The sequence below is a fragment of the Calidris pugnax genome, unplaced genomic scaffold, assembly GCF_001431845.1.
Source record: "Calidris pugnax isolate Ruff unplaced genomic scaffold, ASM143184v1 scaffold63, whole genome shotgun sequence".
Classification (NCBI taxonomy): domain Eukaryota; kingdom Metazoa; phylum Chordata; class Aves; order Charadriiformes; family Scolopacidae; genus Calidris; species Calidris pugnax.
Window position 1 is genome coordinate 3684681 of NW_015090852.1, and position 18508 is coordinate 3703188.

General features: G+C 47.5%; 1 protein-coding gene across 1 annotated transcript in view; it reads left to right on the plus strand.

The window, feature by feature from the left end:
• Window positions 1-17143, plus strand: part of PRRX1 (paired related homeobox 1) — a 42939-nt gene extending 25796 nt beyond the window's left edge. Inside the window, exons 2-4 of the mRNA XM_014943591.1 lie at window positions 7563-7738; window positions 8408-8589; window positions 13393-17143. Coding sequence (XP_014799077.1) covers window positions 7563-7738; window positions 8408-8589; window positions 13393-13531 — 497 coding nt within the window. The 3' untranslated portion in view covers window positions 13532-17143. The remainder of the gene's footprint in view (window positions 1-7562; window positions 7739-8407; window positions 8590-13392) is intronic.
• Window positions 17144-18508: the final 1365 nt, after the last annotated feature.

An 18508-nucleotide genomic window follows, 5' to 3' on the forward strand; every position in this document is an offset into this window, starting at 1 on the left:
GGATCGCCGCCACAGTCTGGTGGTTTGGTCTCTTTGTCAGTTACAAAGTGCAGTCTCACAGAACATGATTTGCCGCTGGCAGGCTTTTAAAATATGTGTTTGCTTTTGATTATATATATATTTTTTTTAAATTAATTTTCCAAGGATCAATGTGGTAATGCATATAAAAATTACAATATGTAAAACAAAGCATAAAAGCATACAAGGAATTCCAAACACATAACATACTGTGCCTTGGAGCTTATGAGATCCATACAGCGCTTATTGTATTATGGGAACACTCTGACCCCAAGACCCGGCAGAAAGACTTGTTAGAAGAGCGGGACTAAGCCATGTGCCTTATGAGCTGTAGGATGCCCAGAAGGAAAACCCTAGCGAATATAAAAGCAGAGCTGTTACAGCAGAACTCAGACTGGTTTGTGGGATCTAGGGGGACTTTCAATGGCTTTGTACCAATTTCTGGAGAAGGATGTATACTTTTGCCCCCGCAAATATTGTTCTCCCAGTAATTAACACTTAACATCATGTCTTTCCAGAGACGTTCTCTGGATTTCCACTGGCTTGTGATTACTTTTTTTTTTTTTTTGAACTTCATTTCTTCTGTCAACTCCAGCAAGCGGGAATGTTGACGTGGTTAGGGAAGACACACATTGTAGCTGCTATAACTGCCCATGTGCTCTGCAGGTTCCCATCAGATGAGAAGCAGAGCACCAGAGCTGAAACCACTCTGAAAAGTAGTTTTGTCTTATATCTGCCATAGGATAGGGCTCTTAGCTGCTGGAGAGGAGCTCATACTGCCCTGTCTGTGGGTCAGGAGCAGAGCAGGTTGAGGTTGCAGGGGGACCTGTTCCCCGGCTCTTCAGACCTGCAAAAATGCAGAGAGCAGAGCAGAGCCTTTGCACTCAGGTCCCTGCAGCACCCATTTAAGTCTGGGTGAAGACTGTTGAAATGCTAGAAACTAGTCTTCAGGAGCTCGGAGACATCTACAGGTTCTCCACCAGGAAGGTGACCAACCCCAAGACCTTGTTCCCGGTGGGTGGGAGTCACTGGCTGGTGCTGTGCCTTGAAACCCACCTGGAAATGTCTCTTTTGGCCATGATACAGGTGGAAGGTCCCTCTGCTTCAGCAACTGTCCTAGTGGAGGACAACAAGAGTTTCGCCGTTGGCGCTGGTGGAGCCGTGGTTGTGCAGGACCTCAGTGAGTTCCCCTAAGTCTGGCAGGCAGAGCCGAGTGCAACAGGAGACCGTAGGCACGCTATCCATGCAAAAGCTATTCACAGCTCTGTAATGATATGTAATTGTTTGTATGCGGTCAGCTAAAAATTATCCTGATAGGTTCCACATTGCAGACACTTCGGGGAGGAACTGCCGTAGTCCCGTGGGTAACGCTGAAAATACACACACTTTTCCATTTAATATTAAACCTCATTTTTTGTATGAAAAATTCAGTATCGCCTTTCTACAGTTCTGTGCTCATGCACATAATAACTTATTTTTTATATGCAAAAACTGAATCTGAATAGTTTACAAGACCTTCAAATGCGAAGGCTTTTAAAAGAAATATAGCATCTGGATTTTTGTTTCCTTGTTTGTTTTTTTCCTGTGTTCCTGGTGATCTTAACAAGACTGGAACTTCAGATATTTGAATTTTCTGTATAATTGAAATAATTTAAGGTCTTGTGCACAGATGGTGCAGAAAAAAAACCAAACAAATAAACAGCAAAGGTTAGAAAAAAGCTCAGCCGGTGTTGTGTAATGAAAGAAAAATGATAGTTCAAAAATCTCCGTACTCTGACCCGTAATTACAAATACAAATCTGCTGGTATTGCTGCTCATCAGGGCTAACTTCAGTACATGACTTAATAGGCATCTTTCCTACCTTAACGTATTTAGTTTTCTTTTAAGTGTCATCTTTGTTCCATACTGCCTGCATTTGTGATGTCTGGTGTAGGGCAATTATAGCTTCTTTCTGTAGCGTTTATGTACCCTGAAGTTCAACGTTATTTCCATTTGAAAATATTTTTCATGCATGGAAATATGTATAAACCGGAGTTCGTTCTCTCCTGGGAGCTTTTAGAAAGATACTTCGGGCAGAAACCTTATCCGTGTGGGTCCTCTTGTCCTTTTTCTGTCCCTGCTCACATTTTGCAAAGACAGCGGTTCTTGGAGGAGCAGCGTCCTTCCAGGTGATGCTTGGGAAGGGAAGCTGCAAAACTAGCAGTGGACCTGGCTGTCCAGCCCGGTCAAAGACATGGAAAACAAGCTGAGAGAAAATAGAGGGTGATGCTTTTCCCTGTTTTCTGCGGAAATAATGTTTTCAGGCTGGAAAGTGGCTTTTCAGGTTGAGATCGTCTCGTTTAGGGTGAGCCTTGCTCTGGCTGGGCTCGGCACTGGGCGCTCTTGGTGTCTGTCGGCTGTTTCAGATGGGGTGTGATCTTGTCTTTTCGCGAGCGATGGTGGGACCCCCTGCCTGCGGGGACCCTGCTCTGCTCGTCTCCAGCATCCCGCATGAGTGGAAAATCACTTGAGATCCATCTCAAATCGGTTGGGGCAGGGCTTTGTCACCAGGCGGATTTTCTGTGCCCCCATCTCTGCTTCCCACTCCCTTTCCCGGTACCTTGTTTTAGCTTTGATTAAACCTTTCGGGCTTGGGTTTTGGTTTTTTGTTTGTTTGTGTGGTTTTTTTTATTATTATATAAACTGAGGAATTGGAACTCAAAGAGTTGCAATGTTTTGGAAGGATATAATGAATCGAAAGCAAAGCAGAGCGCGAAACAGAACTGGAACATGAGCCTGCAAAGGGCTGTAGCTGTCTGGATGGCTGATGTTGGGGAGAGGAGTCTGCCTGGAGCCAGGGGGGACCCACGGAAATATTTCTACTCAAGCTTCTTATATTTTAACTTTAAACCCAATAAAAAACCTGTTCTTTTCCCTGCTATTATCCTTTTTCCCTTCTTTCTTCACCACTCTGAATAGAACTCTTTTTTTTACTTGCAGGATTTTTTTTTTATTTTAAAAGAGGTTTTAGTTTCTGGGGTTTTAGTTTCTAAATTATTTTTTTCCCCTGGGAAATAATTTGTCTTGTTTTTTCTTTATTCTGTGTTCAGACTTTAGTGGTAACTTCTTATTTTGAAGGCTGTGATTATAGTGTGATTCCGTATTTTCTTCCTGGAATCCTTTCTCAGTTTGTAGTTTATATAACTGATGTGACAAATCTTTCCTGCCTTACGGTATGTGATGTTGTGGTTAAATGTCTCTGTTCCTCACTTAATTAAATCCAATTGTTTACTTTCAGTTTGGATCCAATTAAAGTACTATAATAGCTGATTCTGGACTTAATGGAATTGGTCAAAACTTTTAAAAACTGCCCACGCAATGTAAATCCCACCTGGAAATTATTTTTTGTTCTGACCTGGAATGAAAGCAAGTATGCACAAGCATTCCTGCAAACTGGAAATCCAAAATATGTTGCGGTTGCAAGTGTTGGTGGAAAAAATACTGATCTTGTAACTTATATAGGTATTTAATTCTCAACTATGTTTTGCTTTATAATTCATTATATTTTCTGTGTGGTTTCCCATCAGCAGCCATCTGATGGTACTCCAGTGATAGTCACAGACACTAGGAGAAAAATAAGGAGCACAGATCAGAGCGTCTTCAAGTGTGGATCTGCCGCATTGCAAGAGGAGACATGATGAGCAAGGGAAAAAAGAGTAGGATGTTTCATACTGTATGATTTAGGAGCAATTAAAAATTCTTTGGTGCATCCCAGAAGCACATTTGTGTCTGACACCAGGACTGAATGTCGTGGGTGAATGTAGAAATAACACAGGAAAACACAAATGTGGAAACGTTAAATAAAATCCCCCAGCCTGACGTGAAAGGTTGGGATTTTGAAATGAAATTCCCAGATTTTCCAGCATTGGGTTCCTAGGAAGAGAACGTGCGTTTCCATCTCTCTGGGGGATGCATTTGCAAGCAGCTCAGCTTTTGAGAACGCTGCTGGTAATAAAATATTTCTGATTAAAAGAATGTTGATGAAAGACTTCTGACCCATCTAAAAAGCTTTAGAGCTGTTTTCCTCTTCGCTCTGTTTCTGCTGACTCCAGTCACTGGGGCTGTCAACATTGTTTAGGAATACCATTTTTCAGTGCTCAATGTTGTTTCCTGATAAAGAAATAATGGCAGGGGAAAAAAAAAATACCCTGCTGACATGTTGAAGGCAGCCGGTGACTGCTGTGAGCAAGGTGACATTTGCAGGCACCTGGGGTTTAGGTGTCTGCAATCCCTCGTTAGCAGTTTGTAATCAGCATATGGCATGTCTGCATGGCAAAACGCAAAGAGTGATCAGCCCAGCAGTGCTGTGGGCTAATACAGTTATTTTATTTATTTTTTTTGTCCTGCTACTCAAGTAACTCCTGTAGACATTTGGATCTAGCTGCGTTGTGCCGTTCCAGAGGTGCAGTGAAAGGAGATCTCAAAATCCCGACTCCTCTGTGACAGGCTGGGCTTTGCCTGTCGAGCCACCTCCATCCAGCTACCTCCTGGAAAAAGGGGGTGACTCACGTCCCTGCTCCGTGCCAGCCGATGCTGGAGGTGCGTTAGCCAGCGGTGACCCGACCGTGAGTCACTGCAACACGGCCACTGCCTGCAACTTTCCGTTCCTTGGCCCTGCTATTTTTGGGTCCGGTAATTACGATCTGTGAATCACCGGTGTCTCGCTTTACGCCGGGAGGAAACCAGGCAAATTGTATTAACGTGCTTGGCAGGAGGGATTCATGTTCTCCAGCGTTTTACGGGCTTTGGCCCTTCTTCTTGCTCCCCAGAGTGATGTCCTCACCCTTCCTCATGTGTAAGTGTCACGCAGGATCCGAGCAATGCCCAGATGGCCTTGGGCTTGGGCTTCCTCCAGCCATCTTCTGGGCAGGAACTAATGCTTGAAGAGGCCTGCAGGGGATTCTCAAGGGGTCCCTAAGGCTTATATTGATTTGTTCATCCCATCCATGTAGGCAGGATTTAGATTACAAAATAGCGAGAAATGGATAACTCGGAAGGAGGCCAGACACCCATGTTGACTTTGGCCTCTACGGCAGCTGGTCTTGCAATGTTTCTGCCATTCAGAGGGACGATCGTGCCCCGAGGCTTGTTCTTTGCTGTTTGCTGTGTTGCGTGGTGCACAACTACATCGAAGCTCGTCGGTAGAGCCAAGAGGGAAATCACTGACCCTTCCAGCAAAGGCTTTGATGATGCATCAAGAGAGGAACGTGCAGGACTTTTCTGCTTCTTTGTAAGGCACGGACGCTGTGACAGCCCAGCTAAAGCCCCCAGCAGTGCATGGTGTTCTGCACAAGCAGCAGTTAAATCCCATCCCTCTGCTTCACCACTTCACTTCCATCACCTGAGCAGGGTAGATTCACCTGTAGCCTTGTTTTAAGGTGTATTTTTGCACCCAGGAGTCGCCAGGCTGGAAGGGGGTCTGCTGGGGATAGTCAGGCTGTTGGAGAAGGTTTGGGGATGGAGGAGCTGTAAACCTGCAGGAATTTGAAAAACCTCCTTTCATTTAAGAGGAATGTCCTTTTGTTCCCGGCTGGATGGGCCTTGCTCCAAAGGCGTTCAGGTGCAGTAACTGTTACCAGATGGGCTGTGAAAAGCAACACAAACAGGTGGGGAGGACAACAAGCATAGACTTTAATTTCCTTGTCAGCTTCTCCCTGTGCCGTACATACCCCCTGGAGAACAGGAGGATGAGGGGAGCTGTCATGTTTGTATACGGCGAAAGGAATGAGTGTCAAGGGGATGTTCTGCAAGTGTATACAGCAGGTCAAGCCCCTGGGCTCTCGGTGGTGAGACTGTCAGCTGGGCCAAGGTGTGCAGTGATTAACTTAAAATATAATTCACTAGCTCGTGCGTTCTTATAAATACAAAGATCAATATATTTTAATGCGTGCTGACACATATATTGGCTCAGATCCTCCCAGGTGTAACTATTGCTCTTCCACAGAAGTGGGACCACGGGGACATTGCCCACCTGGGACTCTGCCCGGTGGGCTTGGGAGCGTTGAAGGCTTGGGCTGTGGGAGCATGAGAAGGCTTGGTGGTTTTGGTGGGACCCCAGACACACTGGAGCACTCGAAGAGGGACGAGTGTAGGTTGATGGCACACCAGCCCTGCAGCCTCAATGGGGCTGTTCTACTGGAGGCAGCAGTGGCCTCCTGCCCCTGCAGGCTGGTGCCTTGCGCTCCGCTTCCTTCGATGTGGCTCCCCACAGAAACCGAAGTGTTTGCTGTGCTGTGACTGGTGTGATGAGTGAACATGCTTTGGTACATACTTTGGTACAGGTAGGGTAGAAGCAAAACCGGTGTCGTAGCCTCCAGCTTGTCCTAATAAAGAGTGCTCAAACCCCTGGGGTTGGTGCTCACTGCTTGCCAGTACCTGCGAGTGCCCCTGCATTGGTAGCTCCATTGTTGCTGCTACACTGGCGTGTGCAACAGCACTGGGAAAAGGAGAGGTGGTGCAGAGCAGATATTTGCTAAGAAAAGCCATTTCATAGGTATCTCAGCACCAGTGTTGCTCCAGTGACCATAGGCACAAGCAGTTGTGGTAAGTATGACTCCAGCTGTATGGATGCACTGATTTATTGCTGGAGTAAATACCAACGAGGCACAAACCAATATGTGCTCTCAGGGGATGCAGTTTGGTGCTCACCACCTTGTTGGCCTGGGCTGCAGAGTACACAACTGTTCTCCGACGTGCTTATACTCAGTCTCTCTCTTAACGGGTTTTTGCTTCCCAATGGCAATGATATCCATGTCTATCTGACTGTATTTCCATGTCCTTGGCTTGCAAGCATACAAGTGAAACTGGCTTTTGTACTTGTCTCTTGTTCGGGCCCGTATCAGTCATGCTTCATTTCCACTGTCTGATCCCTCTTTGTTCACAGCTCCCCATCTCTGCCGGAATTGACGCCTCTCAGTCTGGATGTGGGGAGGATAAGGGAATGCAGTCTTCGTTTAAGCCAAATGGAGCCACATATAGAGAATGACATTGCCTTGGCTGTAGTCAAGCCTAGAGCAATAACCATTCCTTGCAATTTCCTTACCCAGAGACAGGCACACCTTCTCACAGTCAGCAAGAGCTGGTGCAGGACTCGTGCTCACCCTGTATTACATCCCAGTGAGGGCAGTCCTTGGAAATTTGTCGATGAGAGAACAGGGCTTCATGAGTCTTTATGGTCAGAAAAGGTTTCTAGGATTGTCAGGAACGGGGAGGTGCATATTGGACTTACAAGTTTCTTTTTAGAGATAAGGAAGCTGAGGCATAGGGTAGCCTGAGAGACTCAGTATATGTCTTATGCAGTTGAGCTGGGAAATAAATGCCTGTTGTCAATGCACTGTCCACGTCCTTTTTACATGGGGACTAACACGGTGTGGTTAAGGTGCGGTGTTGAAATTGTGCACACCCCTTCCTAAGCCCTTTCCATCTTGAAACCGTTGATGTTATTCATCCCATTGTTGTGGGCTCTTGGCTTTCTAGCCTTTCACATCCCCAATTCTCTCTCCTAGATGATCAGCTGAACTCAGAAGAGAAGAAGAAAAGAAAGCAGAGAAGGAACAGAACTACCTTCAACAGCAGCCAGCTCCAAGCATTAGAGAGGGTCTTTGAGAGGACACACTACCCCGATGCCTTTGTAAGGGAAGACCTTGCACGCAGAGTCAACCTCACTGAAGCCAGAGTTCAGGTAATCACCACAGCTTGTATCCAGACACACCTCACCTTGGGGGTGTCATCGGGCCATTCCTGTACAGTGGTAGAAATCCTCAAGGTCTGCATGGCACACTAGGATCACCAAGCTTCTGAGTCATGCTGTAGTGCAGTCCCAAGTGTGCCATGCCATGAGGAGGACTGCCAGGCTTGATCTGCCTACTGCCTGTCCAGTCAGACGTGTTCGTATGATTTGTTCAAGGCCAAGATGCTGGATGTTCTGTGCTCAGGCTACTCACATTATCTTGAGCTGCTCAGCTCTTCACTTACAAGCCTGTACCTTCTGACCATGGAACTTGATGTGTTGTACAGCACTCCCAGGCCTTGCTGCCTACAGGACTGGACAGACCTGGTCCCACAGGGACCTCACTGTGCCAGTTCCTCTCATGATGGTGTCATGGTTTGGGCTGGGCACTAAACAAATGACAGATGCTCTCCCCAGTGAGCTGGACACGGCAGTCATTTGGTATCTTGTGGGCATCTTTGTCGGGTCTTGTCATTAGAGTTTCCAGTCACAGGGATGCCAAAGCAGCCTGCTTTTAAGGTCCTGTCCTTCCCAGCAGGGCAGAGGTGGTGTGGGGAAAGTGTGAGTGTCACAGCAGAGGTGGTTGTGATGGTTGGTGGGTTTGTGTGCTTCCCACCTCAGGTGTGGTTCCAAAACCGGAGAGCCAAGTTTCGCCGGAACGAGAGGGCAATGCTGGCCAGCAAGAATGCCTCTCTGCTCAAATCCTACTCAGGGGACGTGACCGCCGTGGAGCAGCCCATAGTACCTCGCCCAGCTCCAAGACCCACCGACTATCTCTCCTGGGGTACCGCCTCGCCTTACAGGTGAGTGAACAACCCCTCTGGGGCTGACCAGTTTCTGGCACAGTGTAGAGCAACCTCAGAGTGGCCCTTGGACATTTCTAATGGGCTGTTTATATTCACTTTCTAGCAGCCGCCTCCATGGGAGGTTGTGACTTCTTTTTTGGTGGTCTCTCTCTGCAATTCAGGAATTTTTGAAAGAGATTCAGGTAGAAATTACATGGAGACAGAACAGGTTGCTCTTGCATCCAGTTTAAAGCAAGGAAGAAACTTTTCCATGGGCACAAATCCAGGGGAGGTGGTGGCAGAGCACTTAGGGAGGATCCGCCACCACACAGTGTCCAGAAGAGGGAGTTCTGTGGCTGTCCCATGGCAGTCACTGGTTGGGATGCAAGGAAGGGCTGGGAAATCACTCCATGCGTGTTGCTCCCAATCCTCCTCGCAATGGTCAGTGCTGAACTGGTGAGCAATTTCTTTCTGGTTGCTCGAGCACAAGCATGAGTTCGAGCTGTGCTGTTGAGCTGTGCTGTGGTTTGCCCTCAGTAAAGAACAGGTGTCTCTGGGTGGCAGACTGGTGTTCAATGTTCATCTCCTGTGGCTAGTGCTGCTTAAGGGGTGGCAGGAAAAAAGTGTAGATGTGGCAACCCCAGTCTGCTCAAAGGGTCTGGGGGATGTCCATGCATGTCACAGGCTTCCCTGTCCTCCTCCATGCCATCCACAACCCAGCAGGAACTGGGTGTGGACACAAGATCCACAGGATGTGCTGGTTTGTGGGGAGCCAGCTGGCTTGTAGGCAGTTAAAAATGAGGTTGGTGGGTATTTTTTAGCACAGTGGCTTCATTGTTGGTTAGGACCTTGGAGCCTTTGGCTGGATTCCTTCCTGTTCATCTGGCTTGGTCACAGCCAGCTTCCCGCTGGCTTTTGGGAGCCACATTGTGCCCAGAACCTCCCTTCTTTGGTCACTTTGACCCCCTTCTTGCACCCCAAACATTTTTTTCACAGTTAGGTCTGCAAACACATGGCCTTCCTGATGGTTTGTTGCTTGTCAGTGCCATAGAGTTCTCTTCATCCACCCTGTAGCTCCCAAAGAACAAGTCATAGGTTCACCCACTCCAGGTGAAAAGGATGTTTTTAAGACCAGCAGTTTGGTCATTGAGATGGCCCTTATCCTTTGGATTTTATCTGAGGACTGCTGTCTGGTGAACCCCCCCTTTTGGGGTTAAAGGCTTTCTCTGTGAAGTGCTCCTTGGTGTAGCATCCTAGGGAGAAGTCTGGGTGGTGAGTTCAGGGGAGAGAAGCATAGGTCCTTCCCCACCCCACTGAGAGTGCTCTGCTCACGCTACCAGATCCCTGCTGAACGCTTGTGGCTTATTTCTACCTCTCACACTTTTAAAAATAGATCATCCCTCCCAAGATGTTGTTCACACGAGGGGCTTCATAACGGCTTCTAGGAGAAGACCCTGCAAAGGTAACTTCCAGGGCCACACTGGGAAGGGCTGTCTGGGGCAATGAGAAGTCCAAGGCATCTGGGATGTGCAAATGAGGAGAGCAAGGGAGAAGGGAAAGCCTTAGGGATGTTTTTTCTCCCCCTGAGGTCCAGACCTGGCTGTGCCTCTTCACAGTGCAAGAACATCCTCACTGTCTTGATGCCTTCCCTTTGTCTGAAGCCAAGGTGTTTCATCAAAGACATTTGCAGCATACATCCATCCCCGCTGGCTGACATGTCAAACAGGATGGGCTGTCACCATCCCACTGCCCTGAAGAGGGGTAGGAGGCATTGGCAGAGGAGCAGAGCAGCTGGCTTCCACATTGTGGGACAGTCAGGACCCTCAGACACTTCATGCTCCCCAGGCTTTCTAATCCTACGGGTCATCTCTTAGCAATCGCATTCATCTTAATGGACACCTGGGCCAGGTTGTCACAGCCTCATTAAACCTTTGAACTGAGTAGGATGATTAAAATATTGAACACTTGGTGAGAAACAGCCCTGCAGAGTGTTTGCATGGCCCTCTGCCCCCTCCCCATCTCCCCGGTGCTGCTGTACCAGCCCCTGATTAACGGCCAGTCTGGGAGAGGGCTGAGAGCTGCGTGGCCAGTGCTGTTTTTACTCTTAGATCTGGGGAAAGTTTTCAATCAGTGTGTTTATTCTCCAAATACATTCAGCCACAGGTCAACCAAAGCTATTTGCAGATCTGTGTCACACAGATAGCCAAGTAGATACTATTATTTTTTTGAAGTTGAAATGTTTTGCTTAGACATTTTTTAGCATAGGTTCCTAAGAAAACAAGCCTAGCAGTCGCGCTGTCAGCCTGCACTTCCCACTCCAACAGCCTTTGAGTCCACGGGCCATTGAAAACCATGTTTGAAAGAAGGGTTTTAGGCCTCAGAAACATGATGTTCCTCTGTGTTTCATGAAATCAGGCAGCTGAGTAGAGGAAGGAGACTCTTTCGGTGCCTGAATGGGGCGGAGGGAGGAGGCAGCAGGGGGACTTCAACCTTCATCAGACCCTGGAGAGTCTCTGGAGCAACCCTCAAACTATACCAATCTTTGGAGACAGCTTTCTTGCATCCTGCTCCTGTGGAATAACTTGCTAAAAGGGAGTGTTTCTGGAGATTTTTGGTTTAGCAGAGATTTCACTGGTCAACAGTATTTTTCACCATACCTCTGGGGAGCTGAGAGCCGGAGGCTCCCTGGAGTTTTTGACCAGACTTGGGCAGAAGTTTGGATTTGAATGGGGATAGTTTACACCCAACACTGAAAATTCCTATTTTATCCAATCTAGACTATTCTTGAGGCTCTTCTAATTTCTTCCAGAACAAAAACATGGGGGAGATGTACCTTGCAGAAGCAGGTGGGAATGGGTGCTTAAGTAGCTACCAGCTGTAGAGCTTGTGAAACTGCAGCTCTCAGGTTTCTCAGGTTGCTGCTGACTTGTGGGGAAGGAGAGGGTAAAGTCACCAACCCAGCCCTGGAGAGGAAGCTGAGGGGGTGTGCAGCCAGCTGGGGAAGGCTCCAGGCATGCCAATCCATCACGTCCTAGACCCCAGCAAAATGCAGCTGATGCACCCTGAGTTGGGCAGAACTGAGACTATATTTTGAGATGTGAACTTTAATGTCCATCCTCTACATCCTTCTAGTAGCTGTCAGAGGCACTCAAAGTATCCTGAATGTTTGCCCTCCTGGGGAGAGGTTTTGGTGCTTTTCCCTGGATGGGTGTAAGCATCAGACAGCTTGTTACCTACAGGTCTTACCTGTCCTTTCCATGGGTATAAGCTGTTGTGTTTCCACCGGTCCCGATGATAGTTCCTCCCTGAAATTCTTTTCCTTCATTTTAAAGTGAGAAATAGGAGTCACTTGGGATGGGATCTGCTAGTATTACCTGGTTTGGATCTCCTGGAGGCTGAGGATTCAGACAGCACTGGATTGCATTTAAACTCCTGGCAGGTCGGTGCTGCCTTATGGAGTCAGAGATATCACCAGCACTTTGGGGCAAGTGTGCATGCCCACAGCCTGGATCTGTTTCTGCAGCAAATGCCCACTTTCTTCACGGGAGATTTGCTGTTGCAAAGACTCTTCCAGCTGTGGAGGTCAGCACTGGAAGAAATTTTCTTAAAAAAGAAAGAAAAAGGAAAATTCAAGCAATCTTTTTTCTTGTGCTACGGATGGAGGAGAGTGTTTCCCAGAGCCTCAGACGTGATCCACCCAAGCAGGCAATTGGAAAGGCTCGGCACCAGACCTGAGCTTGCCTCCAGCAGAGCATTTGTGGTTTCCTCCTGAACATGCTGGCTGCGTTAAATGGGTATCTCTAGTTCACTTGGTGTTTTTCAACTGGTTTTGATCTGTGGACCCGTGAATAGGAAATGCAGTAGGTCAGATAGTTTGCTGGTTTTTGGGGCGGTAGAGGTTGCTTTTCACAGAAATCTGGGACACATGGGTTAAACAAGTTTTCTAGTGGTCTGGAAAGCAGATTTGCAAAGTTTTGGTAGGATAAGAAAGGACTCGGAGATCTTTGTTCGGCCTCTGCTGCCAAAAGTAATGTTTTTCATGAATAAAGTCATGATTTGAAGGGAGAAAAAATGTTTTGGGTTGTTTTTTTTCCCTCAGCCTTCAAGGCATGCTCTTTATGATCAGCTGAAGTTTTGAGGGAAAAAATGTGGAAATTTTCATTCCAAAAGGCTGAAACCAAAATGGATCACAATTGTTGAAATGGGTTTTTCCCGGAGTGTTTCTTTAATGTAACATATGTTTCAGAAGTGACGTGATTTCACAAGCAATAAAACCAACAATTGCTCTCATCAAAAAGACATTGCTTCCAGTGGGAATACTTTTAAAGACAATGGTCTAACTGGCAGGCTGGGCACCCTGACCTCATTGTAAACCTTCTGGGTTAGAAAATAGGAAATGGAAATTTTCCTCTTGACTTCAGCCAGCTTTGGCGTTGGCTATCCCTGGGTGAGTGAACCGCAGGGGAGAGATTTACAGGAGTGTTAAATTAAAATTAGTGATAATTCTCCACTCACATAGGAAATACATCCTGCAGGTATGGAAAGCCCCAAGGGTTTCACCTCGCTGTGGTACATGTCTGCTCTCTGCGTGGTGTGAAGACCACGTCTGACGTGATGTTTCTCCCCTGGGTGAGTGAACCGCAGGGGAGAGATTTACAGGAGTGTAAAATAGAAAGTAGTAATAATTCTCCGCTCACGTAGGAAATACATCCTGCAGGTATGGAAAGCCCCAAGGGTTTCACCTCGCTGTGGTACGTGTCTGCTCTCTGCGTGGTGTGAAGACCACGTCTGACATGATGTTTCTCTCTTTCCATCCCATAGCGCCATGGCCACCTACTCTGCCACGTGTACCAACGCCAGCCCGGCACAGGGCATGAATATGGCCAACAGTATTGCCAACCTGAGACTGAAGGCAAAGGAATATAGTTTACAGAGGAATCAAGTGCCCACAGTCAATTAACGACTGGAGGCAGCTGCCTTGCAGAAGGAGAAAATACAACATCACCCGTCCTGCTTTGCAACTTGTTTGTGCTGAAAGAAAAAAAAAAAATCCACAAAAAAACACAAAAAAGACAAAAAAAGAAGAAAAAAAGCCAACCCTAACCCAGAATTGAACATGGGGACCAAACCGGGAGCAAACTGAACCGCTCGTGAGTGACAAGGTTCCTCCTTCCTTTTGGGATAATGCCACCATATTTTTTTTCTTGTTATTGTCAGGTTTATTGCTTCTGCTCAGTATACTACGAGCTTCTTCACTAAAGGACAATCTCACCCTTTTTGGTTTCCATTTTTGTATGGGGACTGCAAAAAGAAACCTCTGCCCATCTCAGCCCGTGGACATGTCCCACCCACCATCATGCTGAGATGCAAAGCTTGCTCCTCTCCCCCCTGCCCCGGCTCACCCTAGAAGAAGTTGTTTGGTCACCGCTTTCCGTTGTATCTGCCTGACCCTCCATCCCTCCAGTCCCTTGTCCCACAGAGGCAGCGCCATTATTGTTAGTCTGGGAGAAGCCTGTTAGTCCAACAAAATGGGGTCATCTTGCCCAAGTTGCCTGGACCAATCCAAGACGTGAGGAAGACCTCCTTGGGCTTCGCAGCGCTTCATTGCTTTCTCGAGTATTCCTGGTGCTGCTGCCATGAAAAGCCAAAGAAGAGAGAAAAGCCAACGTGGGTGTGTGAGCGGTGGGGGGTTGTAGTGGGAGGGATTGCTCTGTAGTGCCAAGAGTAGGACTGTTAGGACACACCTTTCCATGCCTTACGGTTTGCGCCACAGGGAAAGGCGTTGTCCAGATGCATTTGTTTTATATATACTGTATATATTTATATATATAAGATATACATGCAAGCTTGGTTGGTGTTTTTTATTAAACAAAATAAAATCCATTTGAAAATGTTTGGGATGTTTGTGCTGCATCCAGGTTCCTGGAGCGTGCATTGAAATTCCAGCCGCAGCCTCTCTCGCCCTTGTCGGGGCTCTTGCCGGTGGCCTCAGGCAGCACTTGAAGTGGCCAGCTCACGTGAGAAACCCCAAAGAAGTGGAGCTGGAGGGAGCCACACTCCTATGCAGATTTTTTCCCATGGGCATTTGCAGCTTCATACAATAAGATGAGGATCTCCTCTCCAGTCAGGTCGGTTCATGTGACTCTTGGGAAAAGGCAAGGACATCCCCATGGAAGGTCTCTCCCAGTCCCTGTGAGGGCGAGTGATGTCTCAGCAGGGAGCATCCCACACAAAGACTGTATCTTCCCCCACTTCCCATAACACTCCCCAGTGAGGATTGTCCTGTAGCCTTAACCACTCCTTTGCTCTCCTTACCTGCTGTCCTCTCTCCTTTGGGGTCTGGAGAGCTAATTAGGAGCTAAGTTCCTTCTCTCCATGAAGAGTAGAGGACATGCAATCTAAAAGGGGTTTCTTCCATGCAAGCATCCTAAGGAAACTAGGATCTTTCATGTTGCCAGTGGTGCCTGCCTCTTTCAAATTTGAGAGGAGGAGGGGACTTATTTATGGCAAACAGTGCTTGTGCAGGAGACATGCCCAAAACAATAGTCCCACTGAAGGTAGCAGAGCTACTCCATGGTCCAGGCTGAACCATGAGGGGAGGAGAATGACCCTCAGTCATAAGGGATGCTTCTGGTAGAGTGTCTTAGGTCTCCATCTTGGTGTTTGCTGCAGACATGCTGGGCATATATAGATGTCTGACAGTGGGCTTTGACAGTCCAAAATAGTATGTTGCAGGAAATGAGAAATAAATCTCTTTAAAGTGAAGGTGAAAATTAAACTGGCAGAGTATGAATGGAAATCCAGCCAAAGTATTTGAGCTAGCAATGGGGGAAAAAAGTCCCAAATCCAAACTGGTGTAGGTTGTGCCCGTGATTGTGTGTGTTGCTGCTGGAATTTTTTTTATCTCTCTGTATGGATATTTTTGAGGGGAAAAAAAGGAAATACAATTGTGATCAGGACAAAAACCTTAAAGTTGCAGATTACATTTGCAGACAGAACACCAGCAGGGGAAGCGAGGCTGGACAAGCACTGTGTTTTAAGAAATTCATGATGTTCTGTTTGATCCCTTTTTTGGCCTTTTCTTCTGTAGTCTGGAGAAGCTAAGATCTCTAAACCAAAATATTTCTATCATGAGTAGTGTCGTTCCAGCTCCTAGAGCCAAGTGATCACGTTGGAAATCTCAGCCTTCACTTAGAAACTTGTTCTCGGTTCCTGTGCCTACACAAACAGAAACTCTTGAAGAACATGTCCTGCACAATCAGAAAGAAAAAGGACTTGGTGCAATGTAATGTTACTCAGAGGTTGAACCAGTCGTTGAGTGCCTTAGCCTGGTGCTCTCCCCTCTCCTTGCCTTCCTGCCCTTCTCTGCAATCCACCAGCATCCCAGCAGCGACAGCAGCCTGAATGAACTCTCCCGTGGTGGCCTGAGGCTGCCCGAGTGTCCACCCTGGAGGTTTCAGCTGTTTCCTTCAGCATCTTGATGGCATGTGGCTTTCCCCTAGTCTTTGCACACCTTTTCATCATCACACCTTGAAACATCACCTTGAACAGCTTTCTTTAGTGCCTGCATCCATTTCTGAAGTGAACAAGGAGGCTGTTCAGAGAGCATGAAGCTCCTGGTACTCCATTATCCATCTGTGGACCGAGATATCCATCCCTACCCCCACGCTGTGACGTGACATGAAGGAGCTCACATAAATGGCTGTGCAAGCCCTTGTTCACCCTTCTCACTGTATTTGTGTGAGGGATTGAATTGACTTGCATGGGGCTGCTCCTATGGGAAGGTTGTGTGAGCTTTTGCACTTCCAATTTTAGTTGTGTCTTGCCTTGGGTTGGGCTACTTTGTTGGGGATGCCATCACAGCTGACTGGGCTGTTGTCAGTCCAGATGAGACCTTTGCATCACCTGTGAGCTGGGCAATGTCAATATCTACAACAGAGCATCCGACACAATTTTTGCTTCATTTACATGGATTTGCTAAACGGAGTCCAGCTGGAGGAATGGACAGGTTTTGTTGTTTGCGTCTTAATTGTTGATGACTTCAGCCAACAGGCAGTGTCTACTTGTCTGTCAAGCCAAAGTGAAATTTTATGATTGTGTATGTTTAATCTGTATTTTATTGAACCATGTAAATACATGTGCAAATTAAGGGCCTTATCCTGAAAGCGTGGAGATCTCCAGGGTTTTAGTAGACTTTCAGTCGCTGGGAAGTTGCCATGGTTACCCCAGTTAGCAGTAAGTTTGGGTACCATTCAGGGGAGAAAATGGTCTTGAGGCACTTTCCTCTTGCCTGCTCTGTACGAGCGCTGTTTTGTCAGCCCTTCCCCCCCTTTTCTCAACACAGAAATAGGTGGCTGATTCCCTCAGAGTGGGATTTTTGGGCACGACAGGGATGGATGATTGATGAGACTGGTGGGGCTTGACACGTGAAGCCACAGGAGGGATTCCCAGATGAAAATGTATCCTGTAAATTATCTCTTGCTTTGTGATGTAAAATGTACAGTGTTTGCACTAGAATAGAAATGATCATTTTCAATAAAAGGGGGAAGAGTCTCCCCAATCCTTTCTATAAGCTGCCACGTATATGTTGCATGTTGCTGCCCTACAGCGTTGGCAGGGGCTGAGAACATGCTGGAGCCTTGGGTGGGGGGACTGGGGCCAGCGAAACGGGGCTCAGGGGTGCCTGCCCAGCAGGCTTATCCTGGGGATGCTGGGCAGCCCATCGGAGATGAGGACCCCTCAGACACCCCGTGTTGCAACACACACTGTGTGAGCCAGCCAGGGAGTCAGGCAGAGAGAGACGCTGTGTCCAGAGCCCTTCCTGGACCACAGCATCTTCCTGACAACACAGGCAGCTGCAAACAAATTCAGCAGAAGCATAAGGCAGAAAGCATCCACAAAGACTTCTCCTAAAAGAAGTGGTTTTCAGGAAGAGGCAAGATACACCCATGGCTTTGCCCCGGCTCCCTACACCCCACTGGGCTGGTGAGACACCAGCATGGAGCTGAAAGTGGGGTAGGAGGGGTGCAGGGGGGTCTCCCTTCAGAGAAGAGAGGGGATGGAGGGCTGGGAATCCTTCTGTGGGTGCTGGAGGTGGGTGACCAACAGGGAGGGACAGGAGGAAGAAAAGCCACAAATTAGGAGAGAATAAATGTTGAGTCCCACCACCTGTGCAGGGAGAAAAAAGAGATGGACTCAGTAGGGAAAATGCTCCACTGCAAGGCAAGGGAGATGGTCAGAAAGAGCTCAGAGGCTAACGAGGGCTAATTAGTGGAGGCTATTAAAGTAGGGGTTGGTAAGACACCAAGTGTTGGGCTGGAGCTGATGAGTTGTGCTTCAGAGATCAGGTCTCTGCTGGGAGCTGTTGTTGGCAAAGGTAGATGGTGGGGGGCTGGTGGGTCTCTGCAACTTTCTCTCTTGGTCTTTAAGTGATTCATTCAGTTTTAAGTCAAATGTTAGGAATCCTGTGTGTGTCTGTGTTGGTCTCCTGTTTCCCTGCTGATCTGGCTTTTGGCCCTCCAAGGGCAGTGTGTGCCAGGGATGTTAACCAGGCTGAATGGAAGGAGCAGACAATGTTCAACATCTCAGCTTGTGGGGACACCATGTTAAAGGGAGATGGGTGGCTCTGCAAAGCCCTCAGCAGTCAGCCAAGCTGCTTTCCTTGCAAAGCTGATTATTCACCCCTCTGAAGCTGAAATAATAACAATATTAGTCTCTTACTTATTATTTTTTTGGTTGCCAAAAGAAGTAGACTTGCAAATAGCATAGCTTCCAAGTTGGTTTTGAGACTGGAGTGATTTGGACTGAGTTAAAACAAGTCTTAGGTGTCCACCCAGACCTGCAGCCAGCTCATCTGAGCTGACTTTGGGCAGGTGTCCATCTCCCCACCTGGAGCTCATCTGAGCTCACTTTGGGCAGGTGTCCATCTCCCCACCTG